This window comes from Eumetopias jubatus, unplaced genomic scaffold (genome assembly GCF_037043125.1).
Source record: "Eumetopias jubatus isolate StellerSeaLion01/CBP00866 unplaced genomic scaffold, mEumJub1_p1.0 scaffold_1, whole genome shotgun sequence".
NCBI classification, from domain to species: domain Eukaryota; kingdom Metazoa; phylum Chordata; class Mammalia; order Carnivora; family Otariidae; genus Eumetopias; species Eumetopias jubatus.
In genome coordinates this window covers 64968290-64990972 of record NW_028274807.1, presented here as the reverse complement: position 1 = coordinate 64990972, position 22683 = coordinate 64968290, and the positions used below count along the sequence as shown (strand labels likewise).

At 44.2% G+C, this 22683-nt stretch overlaps 1 protein-coding gene across 1 annotated transcript in view; it reads left to right on the top strand.

The window, feature by feature from the left end:
- Positions 1 to 218: 218 nt before the first annotated feature.
- FSTL1 (follistatin like 1) overlaps positions 219 to 22683 on the top strand; it is a 52264-nt gene continuing 29799 nt past the window's right edge. Inside the window, exons 1-2 of the mRNA XM_028110708.2 lie at positions 219 to 326; positions 483 to 539. Of these exons, the coding sequence (XP_027966509.1) occupies positions 324 to 326; positions 483 to 539 (60 nt within the window). The 5' untranslated portion in view covers positions 219 to 323. The remainder of the gene's footprint in view (positions 327 to 482; positions 540 to 22683) is intronic.

Genomic DNA, 22683 nt, shown 5'->3' with positions numbered 1-22683 from the left:
CGGACACCCCCTTCTCTGTCTCTGCCTCCGCGTCCCGGAGGCCTGAGAAGAGGGGGGTTCGAGCGGCGCCAGGACGCACGCGGGCTCCCGAGCGAGGGGCGGGGAGGACCGAGCAGAGCCGCGAGCGGCGGGGGCCGCTGCTGCAGAAGGGGAGGAGAATGGGGAGGAGCTGGGGGGCAGGCAGTCGGGGAAGGAGGGGTCTTAAGGGGCGGCGAGCGCAGGTCGAATTTCCTCGGAGGCTGCCGAGCAGCGGAGCTCCCACCTTCCCTCAGAGCTCGCTGCAGCGGCCCTGCCCCGCGCCCTCCGGAGACCGGGACGGGACCATGGTGAGAGCTGGGCGCGCGGCGCGGGGCGCGGTGGCCCGACCCCTCCGGGTGGCCGAGGATGACCGAGCGGAGGGGGCGAGTCTGCGGGACCCTGAGAAGTTTCCGGGGTGGGCGCGGGGCCCGGAGCCTTCAGTCTCGCTCTCCTCTCTTCCGCAGATGTGGACACGTTGGCTTGCGCTCGCGCTGGTGGCGGTCGCCTGGGTCCACGCCGAGGTAGGTGAGCGGCCGAGGAGGTCCGAACTCGGGCTCCGGGGCCATTTGGGTGTGCGCGCGGGACAGGCAGGGAGGGCGTCCTGGGGATGTTCTCCCGGGGTGGGACTGGGAGTTTCCATGCGTGGGGTGAGGGGGCGCTCCGAGCACAAATGCTACTTGCGAAACTTAAACCTCCAAATCAGGAAAAGTAGTTTGGGCCATAAGCTGGAGCCCCACCGCGGCTAATATGGAGGGAGAGTGAGGAGGGGGAAAGAGGCGAGCTGGGCGGATTGGGACGGAGGCTGCGACGAGAGCAGCCGCTGACTTCAAAAAGGCGCCTTTGAGTTCTTTCCTTTACTTAAGAGGAAATTAGGAATAGTTGGGGGCTTTTTCCTTCCAAGGCTGGCTCCTCGGGGAAAGGGGAGGGGAGAGATTCTTCCTTTAGGGCGGAATGCTTTTTTTCTTTTTTTATAAAGTAAAATTGATTCCCAGCATTTTTTTTCTTTCTTTATAAAGTGGCCTCGGATTTTGTGTTAATATCAGGGCCATATAACAACCTCTTTAAAAGCTCAATTTTCCCTTGATCCGGCGTTGCGCAAGTGTAAGAGATCCGTTGCTCTGCTCTTTGGGGGCTCCGCGTTTCCAGTCAAAGTATTTCAGCGCTTTTTTTGGTAATGTTTTCCTTTCAACTCCAGTGACCTTCCTGAGACACTACAAACAAACCAACAAACCCTTTACTCACAAACCCCTCCATTAACTCAAAGGTTTATGGACAGAAAATAAACAATTCCAAATTCCCTGGGCTCTAGTCTCCAGAAGAGCGAGGTCAGAAACCAAACATTTGATAATTATGGCAGGAAATGTGGAAGGAATTAAAAAGCATGAGGGAGAAGAAATGGAATGTACATTACAAAAGAAATAGCTCCCTGGTGGGTGGTTATTCTCCCTTTTTGAATTTTTTTTCTTCATATTACAGTTTAGCCCCACCCTTTGCATCACAGCTTGAGTCTGCCCAGAAAAAAATCATAAAAGCATGCAAGGTCTTCATGAGTTAAAAAAAAAAAAATACACATGTATTACTTTCAACTCATACATAAACTCCCCTTAATTCACTACTATGTTATTGTTTGCACTGGAAACACAAGCTCACAATGAAATTTAAAAAATAGCTAATATTTACTGGATATCTACTTTGTGTTATAATGAAACCCCCACTTTAATGAAGGGGAAACTGAGTCAGAGGTTATGTAATTTATCCAGTGCCCTAAGCTGTTAAATAGTAGGAATAGGGATCTGAACCCAAACAGTCTGGCATCATACCCCAGGTTCTTAACCACTATCCCACAGAAGGCATTCACATTTGGTACACTTCTTACATAGCAGACATTGGACTGCATATGTCATTTCTTTTCAATCTTCCCCAACCTTATGAGGTCAGTTTTATTATCCCCATTTTACAGAGAAAGAAAGAGGTTTAGGAGATAGATAAACTGCCCAAGATTACACAGCTAGTTAGTTCTGAAGAAGGATCTGAATCCAGCTCCCTCAATGTTTGGGGCCCATCTTGAACTCCAGATCTGCTTCTCATGTGTTTTGTTTTCCAGGGTTTGATTTTGAGGGAGGGATCTCTCTTCACTGGCTGATTTAGCCCTGGCTAAGGAACACCCTTCCATCCCTGCTGGGGCCCTCAAACGGCAGCTGCAGTCCAATGATGGATGAGGTGAATCCCTGGTTGGTTTTACGGCAGGCTTAGGAATTGCCAGCTAGTGTGTGAAATCACTCAGTGAACTGGAATGCAGATGTGAGGTATGAGGAGGCTCTTGGTTCCCGCACCAGGAGACTGAAGGCTGAAGGCTGAAGGCCCTGTGACCCAAGGTCCAGGATCTATTCGAGGAAGCCTGCGCTATACCCCTCCCCCCAACCAGCATTGCAGGGAAAAGTTTTGCTCTTATAGGAAGCTCCCCCAGCAGCAATTTCCTGCTTTGGGTAGAAGAGCAGAGAGTTCTCCCACCAAATTCCCAGACAAAATCAAGAGGTTCTGAGGCATGAAAACAGAGAGTTGGAGCAGAAAGTAGGCTGCGAACTCAGGGTACCTGAGGAGTAGGACGAGTAGGTGTGATCATGGTTACATTTCAGGGCTCCAGATTATTAAGGATTATCTTTTTTTTTTTTAAAGATTTTATTTATTTGAGAGAGGGGGGAGAGTAAGAGGAAGGGACAGGGAGAGAGAATCTGAAGCAGACCCCACACTGAGCGCAGAGCCTGACATGGGGCTCTATCCCACTACCACAAGATCATGACCTGAGCTGAAACCAAGAGTTGGACACTTAACTGACTGAGACACCCAGGTGCCCCAAGAATTATCTTTTAATCAATCCAGTCTCTTGATGTCTGGCCTGAGTAACACGTGGCAAGTTTTTAATCCATGTTTAATAATAATATACCTCTAATTCTTAATAAAAAGGTAAATTAACCCTAGCAATTCATATATTATTTTAAGTCTTTTGTCTTATAATTGTGCTTGCAATAGAATTTTTTTCCTTGCTAGCTATAAGAACATACAACAAACAAAGCCAAATAATGATATTTATAGCCTTTATTGACATGAATCCACTTTAGTAGACTTTAGGGCTATAGTTGTACAAATATTGTTGAATATTTTTAAAAATGAAATTTAGAAAATGAACTTAGTTTTCTTGGTGCTTTTTGGTTTAATACAAGTATTCAACTCAACATATTTTTTAGATATGTGATTCCCTGACAAATCATGTTGATATTGGAAGGAGCCAAGCCTTTGCTATAGTAGACCTCCAGAATCAGAGGTGTCCCAAGCTTGGGAAAAGGTGGTTGTCATCATTATTAATACCAGTCTGTAAATACTATTTGGTTAGGTTCGAGAAACTATTAACAAATCTCATTAAGGAAAGTGTTATATTTCAAATGTTTTCCATGGTCTCTTTCTCACTTGGCACTACTTGCTTTTTTGATTGTTTCCTCTCTTTCTTACTTTCTCTTTGTCTTAATACTCTTTATCACCAATGTATGCCTTCTGGCAGCCCCACCCCAGATTCTGCCCCGTCCACCTGAGCTCACTCATAGGCTCCTTTACAGTCTACGCTTGAGAGGTGGTATTGGGGAGTGGGGCACAGATCTGTTGAAGAGCATATATTAGCATCTGTATGGGTGAGGAATGGGGGTGGCAGCAGCTTGAGGGAGTGCTTCAACTAACAATTACAAGGCTACCCCTTTTCTAGTTCTGTTGGGAGGGGGCTGTGTGGACTTGCTCCTTCTCCTTCACCCATTCGCCTCCCACCGAGAATTACCGCAGTTCAGTGAGAGGTGTGGACAGAGGCTAGGAAAGTTTGACAGTCCAGGCATGAGAGCATGTGCCCTTGAGTCTGAGTAGGTGGATCCAAGTCCACTCTAACATGGCAGGCTGGAGGGGACCCTGTGGCCCAACTGCCTGCTTCTGAAAGACAGCCTGGCAAGCACCTAAGCACACTTCTGCTCTCCCTCGGTGGTTGTGTCTGCCAGCACTTGGATTGCCAGCATCCCAGGTTTATAGACTCACCATGATAAGTCACATGTGCAGGGGACTGATGCACAAGTCAAAAACTCACTCCAGTAAGGAAAAACTTGACCTACGAACTGTGAGTGCATCACTTAAGATGATAGAAGAAGAAGAAGAAGAAGAAGAAGAAGAGGAAGAAGAAGAAGAAGAAGAGGAAGAAGAATTACCCAGAGAGACGAGAGGATTATTAGGTCATTGTCCCTCTGAAGCCACATTTCTCATTTACGCCCTATTATCAACGTACAAGTTAATCAACTGCTAGGAGTTTTATTGGCTGATGTGGGATCTTCTCTATATCCTTCAGAATTATTCTAATGGTGGATTCGGGGAGGACCAGAGTCTGACCCACATCCTCTGACTCCTCCTTGGATCTGCAGCAGAACTAGGATTTTAATATCCATCTTGTACATTAACCACTAAAATAATATCTTGTTTATCCATTGGCAAATAAACTACTTGCTGTAATTCTCAAGACCATTGTCAGAAGTTAGAATGTTAAAACATAGCAGGGCCTCTGCTGAATAACCAAAACAGATGGGCAAGCACCCTGCACACTGAGGCCCCTGGCCACTGAAACTGTCTTTAGAAAGAGGACATGATACAATTCCCATAGAAATCTCTAGATTGGGCGATGGAAAGCAGGAGACAGTTCTCAAGCTCAGAGGAGCTGGTTGGGGAGGAGCTGTGAGGTGGCAATCAGAGGGCATGAGCTGCAATGGATATAATGTCCTGGAGAAGAAAATAAAGTCTTCAAAGTCAGTGAGTTGGAAAGATGTGTTTCTAGGAAAACAGAGAAAGAAAAAGATGAACTGTAAATACCAATGGTCACACATCATGAATTGAAAATGTCAGTGTTGTTTTCCTACTCCTCTTCAAATAACTGGACATCAAGACAAAATTTCTAGCAGCCATAAGTAGGATTAATGTAATGACACCAGATATTATAGGATTGAAGAAAACCTTACACTTAGATGGATTCATTTTGTAAGCCAGATGATTACTGTCATGCAAGTCAATGCATAATTTTCTCTAAGGTGCTGTCTTCTGGTGCCTGTGACTTTGGCTTGGTGTGCTTTCTCTAGGAATGAGTCATTACCAGCACATGCCTTCTCTTCACAGGGCCCATCAGCCAGTATCCCTGCCACGGACTAAGCACGCCCTACAGAGTCATGCATGAAGTGCAAGACATGATCTCTGCCCTCAGGTTGCTAGAATCTAATGATGGTCCAGATGCTCTAAACTGTGGCAGCTGTAATATCTTAACTACGTGACAAACAAATACCTGTATAATTATTGCTTTTTTTATATTAACAGAGGGCTTCCCTTGATTTTTAACGTTTTTTTTTTTACATTAGTACAATGCACAAATCCTTAAGGTATAGCTTGACGAACTTTAACATATGGCTACACCCATGTAGCCACCACCCAATCAAGACTAAGGGAGGGCACCTGGGTGGCTCAGATGGTTAAGCGTCTGCCTTCGGCTCAGGTCATGATCCCAGGGTCCTGGGATCGAGTCCCGCATCGGGCCCCCTCCTCCTTGGGAGCCTGCTTCTCCCTCTGCTTCTCTCTCTCTCTCTCTCTCTCTCTCTCTCTGTCTCATGAATAAATAAATAAAATCTTAAAAAAAGACTAAGGGAGTTGGTGCAGAAGGCAGGCTGTGAACTCATGGTATGTAGAAACAGTTACAATGAAACGAGTGAGCAGTAGATATGATCAGAGTTACATTTTATCACTCATCATTTAATTAGTCTGGTCTCTTCATGTCTGGTCCTAGTAACATTTAGCAAGCTTTTAATTCATGTTTTAACAATAAACCTTTAACAATTAATGAAAAGGTAAATTGACCCTCTCCATATGATAATTGCAATTTGGGTATTATTGTAAGCTTTTTAGCTTGTCCTTAACAGTGTTTATACTAGAAAATCATTTTTCTTGTTAAATACACAGACATATTGCAAGCACAGTTAAATACAGTCTTTATTGACATGAATCCATTTTAGCAGACTTTGGATCAGCTTTGGGGGAGCTGACTTGGATATTTTGCAGATGTATATTCTAGGGCTCAATATAATCTACACTGAGAAACTATATCAAGGAAAGAAACTCAAATAATTCTTTTTGACCACTTTGCCCTGGCCATTATTACTTTCAGAGGGACTGCATAAGATGTCCATTACATTATTTATGATGGCAAAAAACTTAAAATCTGTATATCCAACAACAGGAGAAGAGTTAAGGATTAACAACAATATGTGCCACTAAAAGTTGTGTTTACAAAAATTTTTAAATCTCTGGCAAATGATTATGATTTAATTTAAAAAGCAGAACACTCTCCACTCTGCATTATCCTCACAACTGTGTACAGATTTCTAGAGAAGTATAACAAAATGCCTTAAAATCCATCTTGAGGATTATTGTGACCCCTCCTTTTTTTCAGGAGGAATTTACCCTCCTAATACATGCTATTCTATTTAAATTAAAAAATGAGCTATTTTTTGATAAAATATGAAAATGTAATATGCTCATGAAAAGCTTAGAGAATATAGAGAATAGAGGAAAGAGTGAAATTAATAAAATTCTACTACCTAAAGATAAATCAGCACTTTATCCCTCCTTCCAGAGAAATTATCAATCAACAGATATATGTGGTGAACCTACTAGACACCGTAGGCAATAAAAATAAGTATCTCACAACACTATGAGATAAATGGCCTGCAGCGATGGTACAAACATGGCATGTGTGTCACCACTACCCTCTCCCTTACCCATGACAGACATTGCTAATCAATCCTAGAATTCTGTCCTCCTGAGTCTGGAGAAGGTTTGAAAATCCTCAGCAATGTAGTGGCTGGGTAGCCACTAGCAATTATTTAGTCTGTGTGTGAGATAAAAGATATTTGCCATTCCTTCTGGAAACATCAATCCAAACTGACAAACATTAGTATATCTTTAAGCAAAATTAAGGTGATTAGAAGGCAGAGTTCAGGACTATGTGAAACAAAGAAAACGTGGGGTAATAGGTGGTGTGATTAGGGTAGTGAATAGCTGAAACTCAAAAAGCAACAACAAAAACAACAACCCAGCACTTTATTCCTGGCCCAAGCTTTTTACTTTAGACAAATTCGAACATCTTAAAGGGAACCAAACCCTTAGAGGCCATTAGATGTTGGCCGTCAACAAGAATATGATAATGAGAATTTTCCTGGCTGTTCTGATGGAGTAAACAGTTGTTCTTGCTGAGGCTCTATGAGCTGCTACTGTCATAGATAACAGCTCCTGCATTAGCAGCCATCTGGCAATAACTTGCTAATAGAAAGCTCTTTGGGTAGTTGGAGTACAAAATATATCCTATAAATCTGCATTTTCTTCTGTGGTTGGAGGATTTCCATGAAATCTCTTCACAGACTTTTTATGTGCTCATTTGGAAGCCATCACCAATAAGCTATTCCCAGAATTAAGTCTGAATTTATGACCCTTAAAATGTTCCCTGAATAATCCCGGACACTATTTTTGACCAGCTTAACTGTTGCCAAAACAAGTCATGTGACACATGGCAAAAGCCATGACATGTTGCAGGCCCTGATTTATACATACATGTGTCATGGGATATTGGCTTGAATTGATATAAGGAAACTGCCTCTGTCATTACTTTTTACCTTGTTCAAGATTTAAATTTTTGTGTCTGAGGCAAAATTTGTCTTTTCCCCAGTCTTTGATTCTGTCGTTCAGTGATAGTAAATGAGTGTAATTTATTGATCTACAGAAGTGCCAGGCATTATGCCAGTCCCTTTGCCCATATGCTGCTATTGAGAATAATGTGGAACTAAAAGGCAATACCGTGTAGGTCCCTATTCTGAAGGAGTTGCTATTACCATAAGTCCTGTACGGCTCAAATGGACCTGGCCAAATTTAGGGGGCCAGGTTTATGGCTTTCACAGAAATTACTGCCCCCTTCCTCACCTCTGGCTGCTGGTCTGGAAAACCCTGAAATGCAGCAGTGGGATGAATGCCTTCTCAGAACTTGAGAGGCTCCACAGGAGTCACTGGGCCATTTGCAACCTGTCTACCTTGACCACGTCACCAGCCCGTCCAGTAGGTGGCAGCTTTCTGTGTGGAAATTGTTCCTGGAGTGCTTAACACTTTTCTCTTATATTCATGTCACTGAAGCCTTCCACGGAGTCCCTTTCTTCATTCTCTTCTCTTGTTCGCATATCTGGGTGTTTCCAAGTCTTATCTTTTACATGGACCCTGCTGCAGCACCTTCTCGTTACTAAGAAGGACATTATACAATAAGAGCCCTTGACTTCGAGGTCCTGCCCTGCCCCTTTCTTAAGCCACCTAATATCTCTGACTTGCAGCTTCTGTTAGGAGCAAGGGTTCTGGGTAATAAGCTGGGTTTGAGTTCTGTGCTTGTCTAGCTGTGAGACCTTGTATAAGTTACTTAACCTCCATGAGCGCACTTTGCTCATCTGTAAAATGGGAATAATGGCAATCTCTCTGCTATCTATCCAATTAGATAATGGAAAAGGTTTCCTCTACTCATGGAACATAGTCAACACCAAACACCTGCAAGAGAAAAAGTGCCTCTTACCAGCTCCTCCTAGGCGCTGGCAAAGACTGTTTTTGACTCTGTAATGATTTCAGTAAGAGAATTTTCAATTTACATACTAATATCCACTAGGTGTTGTCTATATTTGTACAACCTGTTTGCTGGCTCAGGTTGTCACTGTATTTCGTTTACTGGTTTATTCTTGAGAGGAAGTATAGCATAATGGTTTAGCTCTAGGACCTTGAAGCTAGATTACTTGAATTCAGTACTAGCCCTGTGATCTTGGGGAAGATACTTAACCTCTCTGGGCCTGCATCATCTATAAAATGGGCTTACTAGAGAGTATTTACTCCATAGGTTAACTGTGAGCATCGAATAAGCTCTTACGTGTAAAGCAATTAGAAGAGTGGCTCAGCACATAGAATGTGGTGTTAGTTATTAGTATCATTCTTGTGGCATCTATTTATTGGAAGAGCTCCAAAACCCTGGGGGTGTGGGTATAAGTGTGTCAAGGGACAAGAGTAAAATGTATCACAGCCCTGTTCTCTGTCAGGCACTAAGTTAGTGCTGGTGACTAAGACGCCCATGGCTTGCAGAAAACTCTCCTTGCCTCTTTTACTCTCTCCAGAGATTAAGGATCACCTGCTTTTTAAAAGACAACTAGGATATTTTTTCAGTGGGTGCTTTGACGCCCAGAATTTGTATCAGAGCCCTTGCTTCTACTGAGCCAAACTTGCTTTCAAACTTCTAGATAGGGTTTCCTCTGTGAAGCCACAACCCTATCCTTCCTGCAGGAAAAGAATTTAGGTACTCATTGAGCACCTCCTGTGCACCGGCTGTGGGCTGTGCCAACCAGCATAGGTTCTCCCTAAAGACAGAATGAATGAGGGAGAGTACCAGAAAGGGAAGAAGAAGGAGAAAAAAGCAGAAAAGAGGGACTAAAGCTCCTGGAATTTTTCCACATTCAGTTTTTCTCTCACCTGTGCCCCTCCTTCTTACATATGGAGGTGGCCACCAGATGTCTTGGATTTTTTTGTGGGATGGTCATTTTCGTATATTCTTGCTGTCGTCCCCATAGCACACCTGTTACTGGGCCACAAATTCTAAATTTGGGGTTTGGAAAATATGATCAGGCAAAGGAATAGAACCCTTTGCTTTTATTACTTGAAACATAAATACCTACTCTCAAAGATGGGGTAGGGGAGTCTTCCTGGAGCAGGCTGTGATTTGTCCCTTTGGGAACCAAGGCAACAACTCTAGGTGTTTTGCACACAAACCTGAGTCCTCTGCTGGGCACTGTTGTGTCTGGCAGCCAGCCCTGACTGCAGCCTCACGTGGCCACTGATCCCAAACCCCAGAGCTGGGTCTTTATTGCTCCCCGTGTTGCTCTTTCCTCTTCATCTCTCCCTTCTTCTACCTTCTTGTCTCTCCTTGTCTCTCCTTTTCTTTCTCATCGTCCTCCAACACCATTACAGAGAGGTCAGCCTGGAGGGTTCGGGCTGCCTCGGGAGCTGCCAAAACATTCACAGACCACCAGGTTCACATTTTCTTCGGAGACAACGCTGCATAAAGTTTTCATGCAGTATTTGGTTCCCCCATCTGGGACAAAGTAAAATTTCACAAAGGTACAAAGTTAACTCAAGGGACAAAGGTAAAATGTATCACAACCCTGTTCTCTGTCAGGCACTAAGTTAGTACTTGTGACTAAGACGTAGACCCTGTTCCCAAGGAGCCTGCAGTCCAGTGGGGGAGACAGACAGGGACAGAGGCTCAGAGTGATCCAGGGTGGTAAGTGCCAGAACAGGCCTGAGAACTTAACCCAGCACCGGGGAGTCTGGGAAGGCCTCCAAGAAGCCTCCCCAAGCTGCACCCTGAAAAATGAGTGGTAGTTAGCCAGACAACAGCAGGAGGAGAGGGAAAGAACCTGTCTTATTTAATTCTCACAACCTGATAAGAAGTTATTATAATCTTCATTTCTTCATCAATGAAGAAACCGTGGCTCAGAGAATTCAGTTAGTTACTCAAAATCAGCCACCTAGTAAAGAGTAAAACCAGGATACACATCCAGACTTCAGCTCTCAAAGCCCTTGCTCTGTGTGCTGGGCCCATTGTGTCTTATTTTTAAAAGGGACTCTGAAAACAAACCCAAAGCATTTTTTGCTAGGTAACATGGACACAATAAAAACAAACAAACAAACAAAACCCCAACCCAAAAGCCTGTACAGGCCTCTTCGTGTTTTGTTCGAGTAAGTGTCTGGATCCATGCTTCTGTGGACCACATAGATAGAGGTATGACCTCCACTTGGTTCCGGTTCAGCGGCTTCTCAAACATTAGAGCATCTGGCGCATTGTGTTCAGTGATTCAGGGGATGTTTTCAGGCAGAGTCTTTGTCCTTCACATGCATTCACAACTGTTCCACACTGAAGAAGCCCAAGCTGCAAGACAGCTCTTGAGCTCCAAGCTGAGCTGCTGTGGGTACGATTCTTCACGCTGCTGGCCAAGGAGAGTGGGGTGACTCCATCCTGCACGCTGTGCACCCTGGCGTAGAGCTTGTCTGTCCCCGCAGAGGAGGGGTTACCTTCTTTGTAACCGATACGTGGAGCTCCCCAAACCCAACATTTTCTCTCAGATGTGGGATGCTTATTGGACCATGGTGGCCATTTCTCCATCTGTACATTTTATAAATCGATATCAGTAGTCTTACAAAATTTTTGTAACAGGCCTCCATCAAAAGCCAGTTCTGTATTTTTGTGGGTTTTCCTCATGGATTTAGCTAAGATGAGACAGATGGAAATTTTTTTTAAAAATCTGTTCTTCTGTACCCACAAACGTGCTCCTTTGGGCTGTTGCCCAACTCCATCTAGTTTGGGAACTACGATTCCCCCAGGAACTAAGAAAAGCAGTCCCAGCTCCTCTCTGATCGCTGGATTGGCACAACTTCCCTCAGCCCACAGCTGAATTCCAGCCCCAAGGAAGAAATGTCTTAGACTGAGTGAACTCCCATCCCGGAGCCTGTCAGAGGCTGTGTCATGTGTTGGCATTCACTGAACAAAAAGCAAGCAGGCTTTCCGGCCCCACTTCCCCTCCTCCCGCACCCCCCTCTAGAGGGGCTGGTTAAAGTCTAGACAGTGTCTGCTTGGCACCGTGCCTTTTTAGCACGATCCGCACAGTTCTGTAGCTCTGACTTGGGTTGCCTCTCCTTGCTCATTTCCCCTGTTTTCTTAGTCCACCTCACACTGTCTGGGCGGCGGGGCCCCGGCGGGGGGGCGGGGAGCCTGAGCTGCACACATAAGAAGCAGGTGAGTGAATTATGAGACTGTCAGGTTTCAGCTGTCTTGAGCCGTTCGGAGTCGCAGAAATGCCAGCAGCGTTGGCTGAAGCTGTGGCTGAGCTTCCAGAGATGCTGGATGTGAGCTGGCTTCAGACAAGCCTCCTCTCGTTGGCTGGAGATGGGCTGGAGGGAACAACTCAGGCCGGAGAGGGGCATGCAGGTCAGGAGCCTCGTGCCCTCCGCTGGTAGTATGAATTTGGGCAAGTCACCAGACCCCTCCTCTGCAAAATACGGGGGTTGGAGCAGGGGAGCTCTAGAACCCAGCCCACAAATCCTATCCATAGGAAAGGAGGCAGACATGTGAGGTTGGATTATCAAAATATTCTTAATGGAGTTAAGATACTTGATTAGCTATTGTCTTAACTGATGGCCCAAGGGGGGACAGTTTGAAAAGAGACACTGGCCCAGGAATGGGAAGAAAAGAGTGACTAAAAGCAGTAGGTCTTTTGTGTCTCGTACTTCCTCCTGCGTGTGCCGAGTGCAACATAAATAGTGCAGCATGTGGCGCCTGAACAGTCTGCATGCCCAGGAATCCCAAATGCTGTTTACTCTATAGAAAGGAATCACTTGATTTTCCACTTCAGAAACCAGCTGCTCAACATTACACTGGGCAAGAAATGAAGGATGCTGGGTCTCCTTGGGGTTGAGCAAAGAATTTTTCTAAAATGGAAGCCAACTCAGAATTCTAAAGTGTGCAACTTTTATTGAACTTATTAAAAAAAAAAACTTTCTTCTGACCTTTGTAAATGTTCTTTTTAAAACTAATGATGCAGTATTGAAATGGCTCACAAAAATAGTTGTCTGGAAATGCAGTGTGGACCCTAATTCTGTTTTCTGGAATGAATCTTGCCTTCTCACCATGCTCTCTGGCCTCCTGTGACCAGGATCCTGGGCTTCCTGAACAGGTTTTGATGAAGTTGCTGCCCTGGTTCCCGTGCCCTTCTCCAAGTCAGTTCAGGGCTGTTACAGCTGAGGCCTTGACCTTGACCTCTTCGGCCCTGACCTCAGCAGGTAAATCAAGTGACCTGTGAGGGTGAACTCAAAAAGGAAACAGAGGCCAATACAGATGTTTTAGTCCTACTTAAAGACTTGATACCTTGACTGCAGTCCAAATCCGAAATCCTGCTAGATAAGCCCAGCATGCTACATTATCGGTCCTGCATGGCTTTCCTGATAAATCTACTTGTAACAGTGTCAGAATTGAATTAAAATTGGCTGTGCTGCAGAATAGACTGTATACACAGACACACACATAAATTTCACTACTTAATTGACTTAATTGACGTTACTTAATTGAGTTAGATTTCACTACTTAGAGAATAGGACTGTCGTCCTATAGCTCAGTATACTTCCCCTCACAAAAAGAACCCCAAATTCCTATCGGAACTTATGAAGAGAAGCATGTATATTATTAAATTTCCCTTAATGTGACTCTTTTAATTTAGTTTAGTATTTGATCTCCATTATACTGTCCTGATTCCTTTCTGAACCAAGGCACATAGAAAATAGTGATGAGGAGGGCTTATTTTTGTGGGTGGGAAGTTTGCTTGTTAATGAACATTAATGTAATCAATGTATGCTATTCATTTGTTCATTCATTCATTTCCTACCTCATTCCAAAAGTAAGAGATATATACCGTTTTTCCTTTCAAATCCCATAGCTAGCAACTCCTGCTAGCTTCTGTTAGTGTTAGGCTAACAATTTTCAGTTATGGAGAAGGACCCAAGTTTGTGGCATATTTGCAACAGAGAAAGATAAAATGGTGAAAGAACTCAATAACAGTCAGAAAAATTTCTGGTGATTCTCACGGGGATACCTGGCTCATCTAAAGCTTAGTAAGAAATTGATAAATGTGTGGAGTTTCTGTTAGAGCAGCTAAAAGCTGTTGAACTGAGCTCAGACTCAGACATACCTGAGTTCCCTTCATGGCCATGGTCCTTATCGGGAGGACCCAGGTAGGATTTCTGTGGTGGCCTGCCTCAGCTCACAAAAACCTGCTTTGGGATGCAGGCAGATGTCACAAATGCTCAAAATGCTCAGCTTCACTCCTCCAGGGGCGGCCTTATCTATGGGTCTTCACTATATGCTATAATTATGATAACTACAGTTGATTGGGGGCAGGCTGAGGTCTATGTCAGAAGCCGGAAGTTCAGCTGGCTTCCCCTCAGAGTCCTAAGAATCGTTCAGGAATGTGTCCATTTGTGCTTTGTTCCCCTACCCGTCTAGTCCTCTATCCTTGGCATTTTCTGTTTTCTCTCCTTTCTTATCCTGTGTGGCCTTAGCCTTGCCAACAGCCACATGCAGAGAAGCAGACTTCCTGGCTTAGCTATTTATTTTAAGGGTATAGCCTTCTACTTTATGCATTAATTGGTGTCTGCATCATGTTCAACAGAAGCATGATTTTCTGCATGGTACGAAGGGTTGGCTAATGGTCAAAGAAAACCCCCTCCTTCAGGTGTGAGTTCATTAGGGGTTTCTCAACTTCCTTTCTTGAAGGGACGGGACTAGAAGGGAGAATAGCATTGGGAAGTGTTCTGAGTAAAGAGGCCAGACACTGAAGTCTTTGCTAAATGTTGGGTATAATAAATTCAGTACTCACACTGCAGACTTATTTTCCTAAACTACTTGTGTATTGTATACACAATATACACAATATATACAATATTGTGTATATTGCTTAAGGACAAGTACCAAGTTAATACCTTTATCTCTGAGAGATACAACTGGGCACCTGTCTTTGTGTTTTTCTTTGTTTTCTGCAAAAGTACATATATGGGTAATGAGACTTACTGTAGGGATTATTTCATAATGTACAAAAATATCAAATCACTATGTTGTATACCTGAAACTAATATGTGAATTATACTTCAATAAAAAAAAACTAATTAAAGAAAAAAGCATGTACAATACAACCTGGATAATAAACTATAAAAGTTGTTTTTATGTGTGTTCATCACATGCCCTATGTAGGCATTCCCTTTGCTTAGACAAAAATAAGGAAACCATGAAGATGTGAAATCCTCTAAGAACAGCCAATGCTGAGGATTGTTAATCCCACTGTGTTGGTCATTTTACAGCTAGGTCATTGCATTTTCCCACTAATTTCTCTTTACACATTTGATCAAATAGAAGGCTGTTCATTTCCTGCTTAAGTTGCATCATTGAATTGCTGGTGGATTAGAGTGAGCTTCGATCTTCCCCAGTGGCTATATTTCAGTTGGTGATTGGGTTATTTTTTTAGATAATGCTACGAGTATTTCGCTCTGTGTAAAGTAAATAGCATTGTCATTTAGTAACCATAATGACTCGTGTTACAGTAGCCAGGAATGTAAAGACCTCCCCATTCCCCAGTGATCTATTGTTTAACTCCAGGAAAAGTCTTCTCTCTGCTGAGGTCGATGAAATGAGTGTGTGTGTGTGTGTGTGTGTGTGTGTGTGTGTGTGTGTGTGTGTGTGTGTGTGTGTGGTGTGTTTGTCTTCCAGATAGCTGAGGGTTATTATGGGGCAAGGGGAGAGAGAGACAGACAGACTCCCCGCGAGTAGGGAGCCCAACGTGGGGCTTGATCCCAGGACCCCGAGATCATGACCTGAGCCAAAGGCATATGCTTAACTGAATGAGCCACCCAAGCACCCCCCAGTCTGAGGGTTTAGATGTGCCAGCCATATTCTGAAAGCCATGACATTTTCTTTGAGAGAGAAACAGAAAGTAGGGAATTCTAAGCCCAAGGATGTTCAAAGCATGTGAACTGCCCCCAAATGGTTCTTGTCTTAGAAATAAGTGGAATAAATAGGAAGAAGGAAACTAGTGAAGAGGAGGCCTGAAGGAAGAGGGAGGCAGTGACGAGAGTGAGAAATTCTCACTCTTAATTGTAGTGGAGTAAGTAAATGAAGATGGGGCGATAAAGTGAAGAATTTCTGGTCTTTATATTAAGCGCTGCATGAGTAAATACTGTGAATGAACACTGCTGATTTATATGATCAGAGGAGATAATGTCTGCTTTTGCTAAGTGAACACATGGTCCGTAAAGCAAAACTCACAAGAACAAATGATAACATAAAAGCTATCAATTAAAATGGCACCTGTATATAGTGTGTGTAGCTAGGGAGATATTAATACACAGTACCTTCCACAAGGTAAGTGCTCGGTAAATAGGAGCTGCTCTTCTTGATTTTGCTTGAATTCCAGGGGACAGTCAGACTACAGGGAGAGACATACAGAGCCTAGACCCCTGTTTCTCAAAGTGTAGTGAGTGATATTAATCTATGTGCTAGGTTAAGTGGTTCTTTAGTTGCAGGACTTTTTAGAACTTGACAGTGTTCATGTGCATCATTTATTCTCTTTTCTAGGAGGAGAGTATTATAAGCAGTGTTTCCCAGACATTTCACCATAGGGCACCATTTCCAAAAATACTATAAATACTTGAATGCTGTGTTCCATGGAACAGTTGGGAACACGGATCAGTTCTGGACAGATTTTCATAAGCAGAGTCTATTTACATCTGACACCAGGTCTTAGCAGGCTTGCTGAACTCACTTCCTAAACTAATGCAGGTTTATCGAGAAGGCATGGGACTTACCTGGACCCCAGGGCCAGTCTGAGGGAAGATCCTTCCAGAAGTGACTCCATACTGGACCATTGGCATGGCCATGTCCATACCTACAAAGAACGGGCTGAGGTATTTCTTGGTTATCAACTCAAAGTACCCAGGAATCTTCTTTCGGTGATTTCACTCTTCCTATCCATTCCTAGTCCATCAGCAAGTCCTGTTGACTCTACTGTCAGAATATATTGCCTCCCCTTTGACGGTTCTCAGTCTCCATCGCCACCGCCCTAGACTAAGCCGCCATCATTTTGCACTGGACGATTGCAGTAGCCTCTTAGCTGCTCACCGCTTTGTCCTTCTTGCCTCTCTCCCTCTAATTCTCTACACAGCAGCCTGAGTAATCTTTGTAAAACACATGTCTGATCCCATCACTCTCCTCCAGTGTTCCCCATTTCATTAAGAATAAAATACAAAATTCTTACCAGTGTGTACAAGGTCCTACACGCTCCATGCCTTGCCTGCTTTCCCCAGCTAACCTCTCACCACTCTCCCTGCTAGACCCTGTGTCACAGCCACACTAGCCTTTTTCTGTTCCGGGAACATAACAAATTCTGCCCTGTGTCACAACTTTTGCATTTTTCTTCCGGCTGTCTGAACTGCTCCTTTCATCCTTAGGTCTCAGCTCAAGAGAGCATTCCCTCATCCAATCTAAGTGGTGTCCCCTCTCCCAGATTTCTCTGTCAAACATATGCTATGTTCTTCTAAATGTACATCACAATCTGAAATGATCTTGTTAATTGTGTTTGTTTTCACTCTCCTCTCTCTAGAATATGTACTTCTTCAAGATGTGGTCCTTCTCTGTCTCATTCACCAATGAATCCCCAGCACCTAGAACTGGGCTTAGCATATACTAGGTGCTCAGTAAATATTTGTTGAGTTGATCCACCAGTCAAATGGGTTAATTAATGAATCCAAATGTCTCATATGTCATATGAGAAGATGCACAGTATCTTGCCTATAATCTCTGGTCTCTATATCAGATTCTGCAAGTATTTGTGTACGTGGGAAGATGGTTGACAGCATTTGCCCATCAACACTTTGCTTAACCTTGGACATGGTAGTAATGCTGGGCTTGCTTAGTCTGACACCTGGATTCTGACTCTCTCAGCTCCAGGTGAAGTTGGAATTTAAGCAGAGGCTTACTAAATAGTAAATATTTTTATTCTTTCCTCCCATGAACAGCAATTCTGATTTAACTGGGCATCGTTCCCAGAGTGAGCTAATATCCCAAGGAATATAAAATAAAGCATTAAATTAAATTCTGTTGTTGGTGATTCTTTGCCCCAGAGCCTCTGGTCACTTTGTCTTCTGACTATCATCATTTACTGAGACCTTTATTTTGGGGGATCCTTTCTGCTCTTGCTCTGTCTCCTGTTCATTTGAATGGCAACTCTGATGTCACCAGTATGGGAAATACAGTGTCACTGGATTTGCACGTTAGATCTCAGAGGTATCTTTTATCCTGGGGGAAGTTCCACCAATGACCCAGTGATTAGCAGTTGGTGGGGTTTTAAGGAGCAGACATCCCTACTTACCTGCCCCCTTATTCTCTTAACTCCCTTACTGTTGACCCATAGACCAGTTTGTTGACTTCCATAACATGTTGCTCCACTTTTCAGTGGAGTCAGGGTAACCAAAAGCAGTTAAATATGTGGCATTTCTCTAGTGTTTAATCAGTTAAAGAACAGAGCTTTGAGAATTAAACAGCTACATAATACTAAGGAAGTGTTTTTACTGCAAATGATAATCTGTAGCAACTAAGCTAGTAGGTTTTTGTGTAGAGTTTCTAATGTAGTCCTCGGGGGGGGGAAAGCAAATTGAACAGAGAAAGAGGTCTTTGTGCATTGTTGGTACAGTTTGAAGGTCTCAGAGGATTTTAATCTTTGCAAAAATAGGGAGTTCTGCTATTACAGTGGAGCAGAATACGTGGCAGTCTGTCCTTGGTGGGTCTCCTGACTCAGATAAGGCTGATTGGCCAGCCTGAGTAAGTTTTACAGCTGCCCCCCCCCCCCCCCCCCCGCCGCCGCTGCCCCCGCCGTGACTTCCCAACTGCTCCAAGGAAAGAATGCAAGGCTGGAATGTCTCAAGAATAGAATGTGCATATTTTCATTGAGTTTAATCTCAAGGTACTAAAAGTGTGTGTGTGTGTGTGTGTGTGTGTGTAATATTATTGAAAGTTGGCAGCAACAGGGTGTAGCAGTTGAGCCAAGAAACAGAAAAAAAGTTTTGAGAAATATCCACTATATTGCCAAATTTGTCCATGGGCTTTTTTGCAAAAAAAGTAAAAGTATTTAAATAGTTAAGGGAAGTTTCAAAATAAGTAGTTTGATTAGCCCCTTACTGCTTTATGAGATAAGCCATACAAAGTACTAAAGGAGGTGGCACCTATTTTATCTTACGGAGGAGACTAGAAGGGTGACTTGTCCATAGGCATTAAAAGCAGAGCCAGAATTAGGCTTAAGTGCCCAGGACACCTGCCTGTGTTGAAAGGACTGGATATTCATCACATCAGTATCCTGGTCCATGCAGCCAAGCATGCTGCCTTACCGAGGTGTTCAAATAGCTGTTGACTTCAATTATATACACCACTATAAGACATTCCTAGTTAAAGAAAGTCTTATTCTTTCTCCCTAAACTCTCCTCCTCAATTCAGCCCTCAATAATATGTCAGCACCCAGAACTTATTAGAGCTGGGCTGCTCAGTAGGAAAAGCCATGAGCCACCAGTGGATATTGAGCTCTTGCTGTGTGGCTAGTCTCATTAAGATGTGCTATAAGTGAAAAATGCATGCCAGGTATCAAACACTTACTATGAACGAAAGCATATAAAATGTCTCACTGATGCTATTGGTTACAAGCTGAAATGGTAATATTTTGGCTATATTGGCTTATGTAAAACAAATTATTAAAATAATTGTTTCTTTTGACTTTCTAAAATTTTACCAGAAATTTTCAAATCCTCTGTGCGACTGATATTATATTGCTATTGGACAGTGCTGCTCTAGACTCTTGTCACTTAACCACAAATCACACTGAGCTACACATTGTCTTGAGTTTTCGCTTATTAGATTGTGTTGGTATTTAAAATTCCATGTATTGGGGTGCCTGGGTGGCTCATTGAGTTAAGTGACGGACTCTTGATTTTGGCTCAGGTCGTGATCTCAGGGTTGTGAAATCAAGCCCTGCATCAGGCTCCATGCTGGGTGTGGAGCCTGCTTGGGATTTTCTCTCTCTCCCTCTCCCTCTCCCACCCCCTCAACTCCTCAACTAAACTGTCAGCAGCTTAGGGACATGGACTGTGCTTTATCCTTCCTTGAGCCCCCAGCATCCAACTTGATGTTTGGTATTCTTGTGCTCGACTACTTGCTTGGAAATAGGTTTTGTCCAATTCTACTTTGGACAGTGATAAGGAAATGCAGATTCACTTGTGCTTGCAGTGTTGTTGTTTTTGTTTTTGTTTTTCTTTCAAAGGGATTGATTTTATCAAGTTCTTAATTTGTTCCAGAAAGGTTAATATCTCTCGAAATTGGACTATTAAAATGCAGGGGACCTGCAGTGGGTGTCAGGACTTCCCAGCATACACGCTTAGCAGAGAGCCATGGTGTTAATTGATGCTTACAGGTTGTAAGGAGCCCTTTACTGCCACCCAAAAATCTTGGGAAAGCTACACATTAAGTTCAGAGTTTTGCACCCCAGTATCTAGAACCTGTCTGCATTTAGGTGCAGGTAAGTAAGGCAAGTTGGCCCCAGTGGTTCCCAGCCTTGAGCCAGGGTTGAGAGATGAGGGCCATTACTAGTCACGGTTGTCAAGGAACTGCCAGGAACTTTTATCAAATGGCTCTGATTCCCACAGCCTTTGAGAAAATACTAGGGGATGCACCCTGGGTGGGCCTTACCCTCTGCACATCCCATCGTTCTGTAACGTAGCTTGTGGCTGAACCACATTCTTATAATTTCTGGGCTGGTTATGTTGTGCCTAAAATACAGTCATTTCTGCTGGTTCCCTAGGAGAGTCTAGCCTTTCCCTGGGTTTTGGGACCACAGAATCCCTGAGCCACTGTTTTTGGTTTAGTTGTTAAGGAATGTGTAAGAATGTACACCTGGAAACCTCCACTCGTCAGGGGGAGATTTATTAGGTCTCTCTGCTGTGGAATGATCCCACTCTATTGACCACATTATTGCCATAAATCCGTAGACAATCATCCCTCTTTGGCAACAATGTGTGAAATGAATGTTTCTCTCTTTAGAGAAGCAGTTGGAAGGATTTGTAATGACCGAGATTTTGAAGGAAAGTGGTCCCGTCTGCCCAGATTCCCCAGTTTTGCAACAGCAGAACACCATGAATATCCTCATGTGGCAATTGAATCAAGAGATTAAGGCAGTTCATGCCCGGAGTAGTACTTTCTTTGAGTTTCTCATCTTTCCTAGGTTATGCTCTAGGAAAATCCAGTCCCAAAATCCATAGCTGGGTTTCTGGGGGCTCATAGACACCAGGTTAGACTTTCCACTCCGTAAAATAAAAGTAGTAATTTTCCCGTTAGGTAGCCTGTTAATTGAGGTGACCAGATGTCACAGTCTCCGCCTGTTGTCCAAGTATATCTATTTTAAAGGTCTCCTTTTACTTTCAAAATGTTCCAGTTTGGCTGATAAATGCACGGCTGCCTACTAAGAGCAGACATCCTCCTGCTCAAGCTCACATACCCCTACTTGTCCTATGGTGCCCATCCAGCATCCGCCTCATAGAGGAACTGGACTCCAGAGTGATATGTAAATTAAGCTTGCAGCTTCCCCTCGTGATACCCACACTCAGATCTAGAAAGCCCCCGGGACCAGAGACTGCCCAGAGAACAATGTCTCCTGAACGAACTCTCCCAAGATTCGACTTCTCCTTAATTCCTGCCTTTGGATGCCATCTGAAGGGAGTGCTTCGTCTGCATTTGGAGTTGCTCTGAGTGCCTATCTGGGGCATAGGAAGTGGGGATGAGGAGGAATTGGAGAGGGAGGGTCCCCAAGAGTGTAGGACCGGGCCGGGGAGCGGGGGAAGAAGCCTTGTCTGTGGAGCCTGAGGATGATGAACACCACCTGCCTCTGGCATTTCCTTGGAAGACTGTATTCCTCGGACTCCAGGTTCTCCTGGCCAACAGTTGCCATGGCAACACAGTGTCTTAAGAACCTCTAATTACATCTGTCTGCTTCTCCTAGAACCATACGGAGCCACACATATGGTGACTTCATTTAGCGTGGAGTTGCTTGCTGCGTTTTAACCCCTCATGCGTGCCACAGGCTGGAGAATAATTGCTGGGATGCTAGAAACTTGATAGCTTTGCAGCCACACTGCCCCCGGAGTCCCAGGGCTTTGTCTGTGTTTTTAAAGTAGAGATTCACACTGTTATGCTCTGCTGGGTCTCTGGGGTCTCTCCGCTCCACTTTGTTCCAGTCAACCCTCACCTCCCTGCTATCTTGCCTCCTTGCCCCCTCCATCTGTCACATGGTCTCAGCTCTTGGTTGGACATCGCAGTCCCTTTCAAGATGCCCAGCACCCAGCAAATAAAATGCTTGGGCACAGCAGAGGCCTAGCCCTTCCCTGGCCACTGCCATTTCAGTGTATTCCAGCCCACAGTAAGGTCAGCCTAGTAGATGAGCCAGAAGGGAGTGCTTGGAGACCCGCAGAATCTTCTGCACATGGGGGAGGGGCTAGGATAGGGCAGTGGCAATGTATTCTTCCTCCTGTCTCTGCAGACGGACCATGATGCTCCCTACTACTGCAGACAGTGTAGGAGCAGGGTTCCCGAGAAGAGTTAACACAAAACAGCTACCTTGGATAATAGGCCCATTTTCACAATTTCTCTTGGCCCCTCTTGCTTATCTTTGTCTCTCTCTACTTCTCCGTTGCAGAGGCCTTGTTGCAGAGGTCACCAAGGCGGCAGGCTGCTCTCTGGCGACCTCCACCCTACACTCTGAAGTCCCACCCAATTTTGCCTCCCTGCGAGGTACCCTGCATTCCCACATTGCCTCCTCTTCCATCCTTTCCCCTTTTCCCATTCCCATTCCCTCGTCATGTCTGCAAGATTATACATTAATTGTGGACAAAGGAAATGACTGAAAG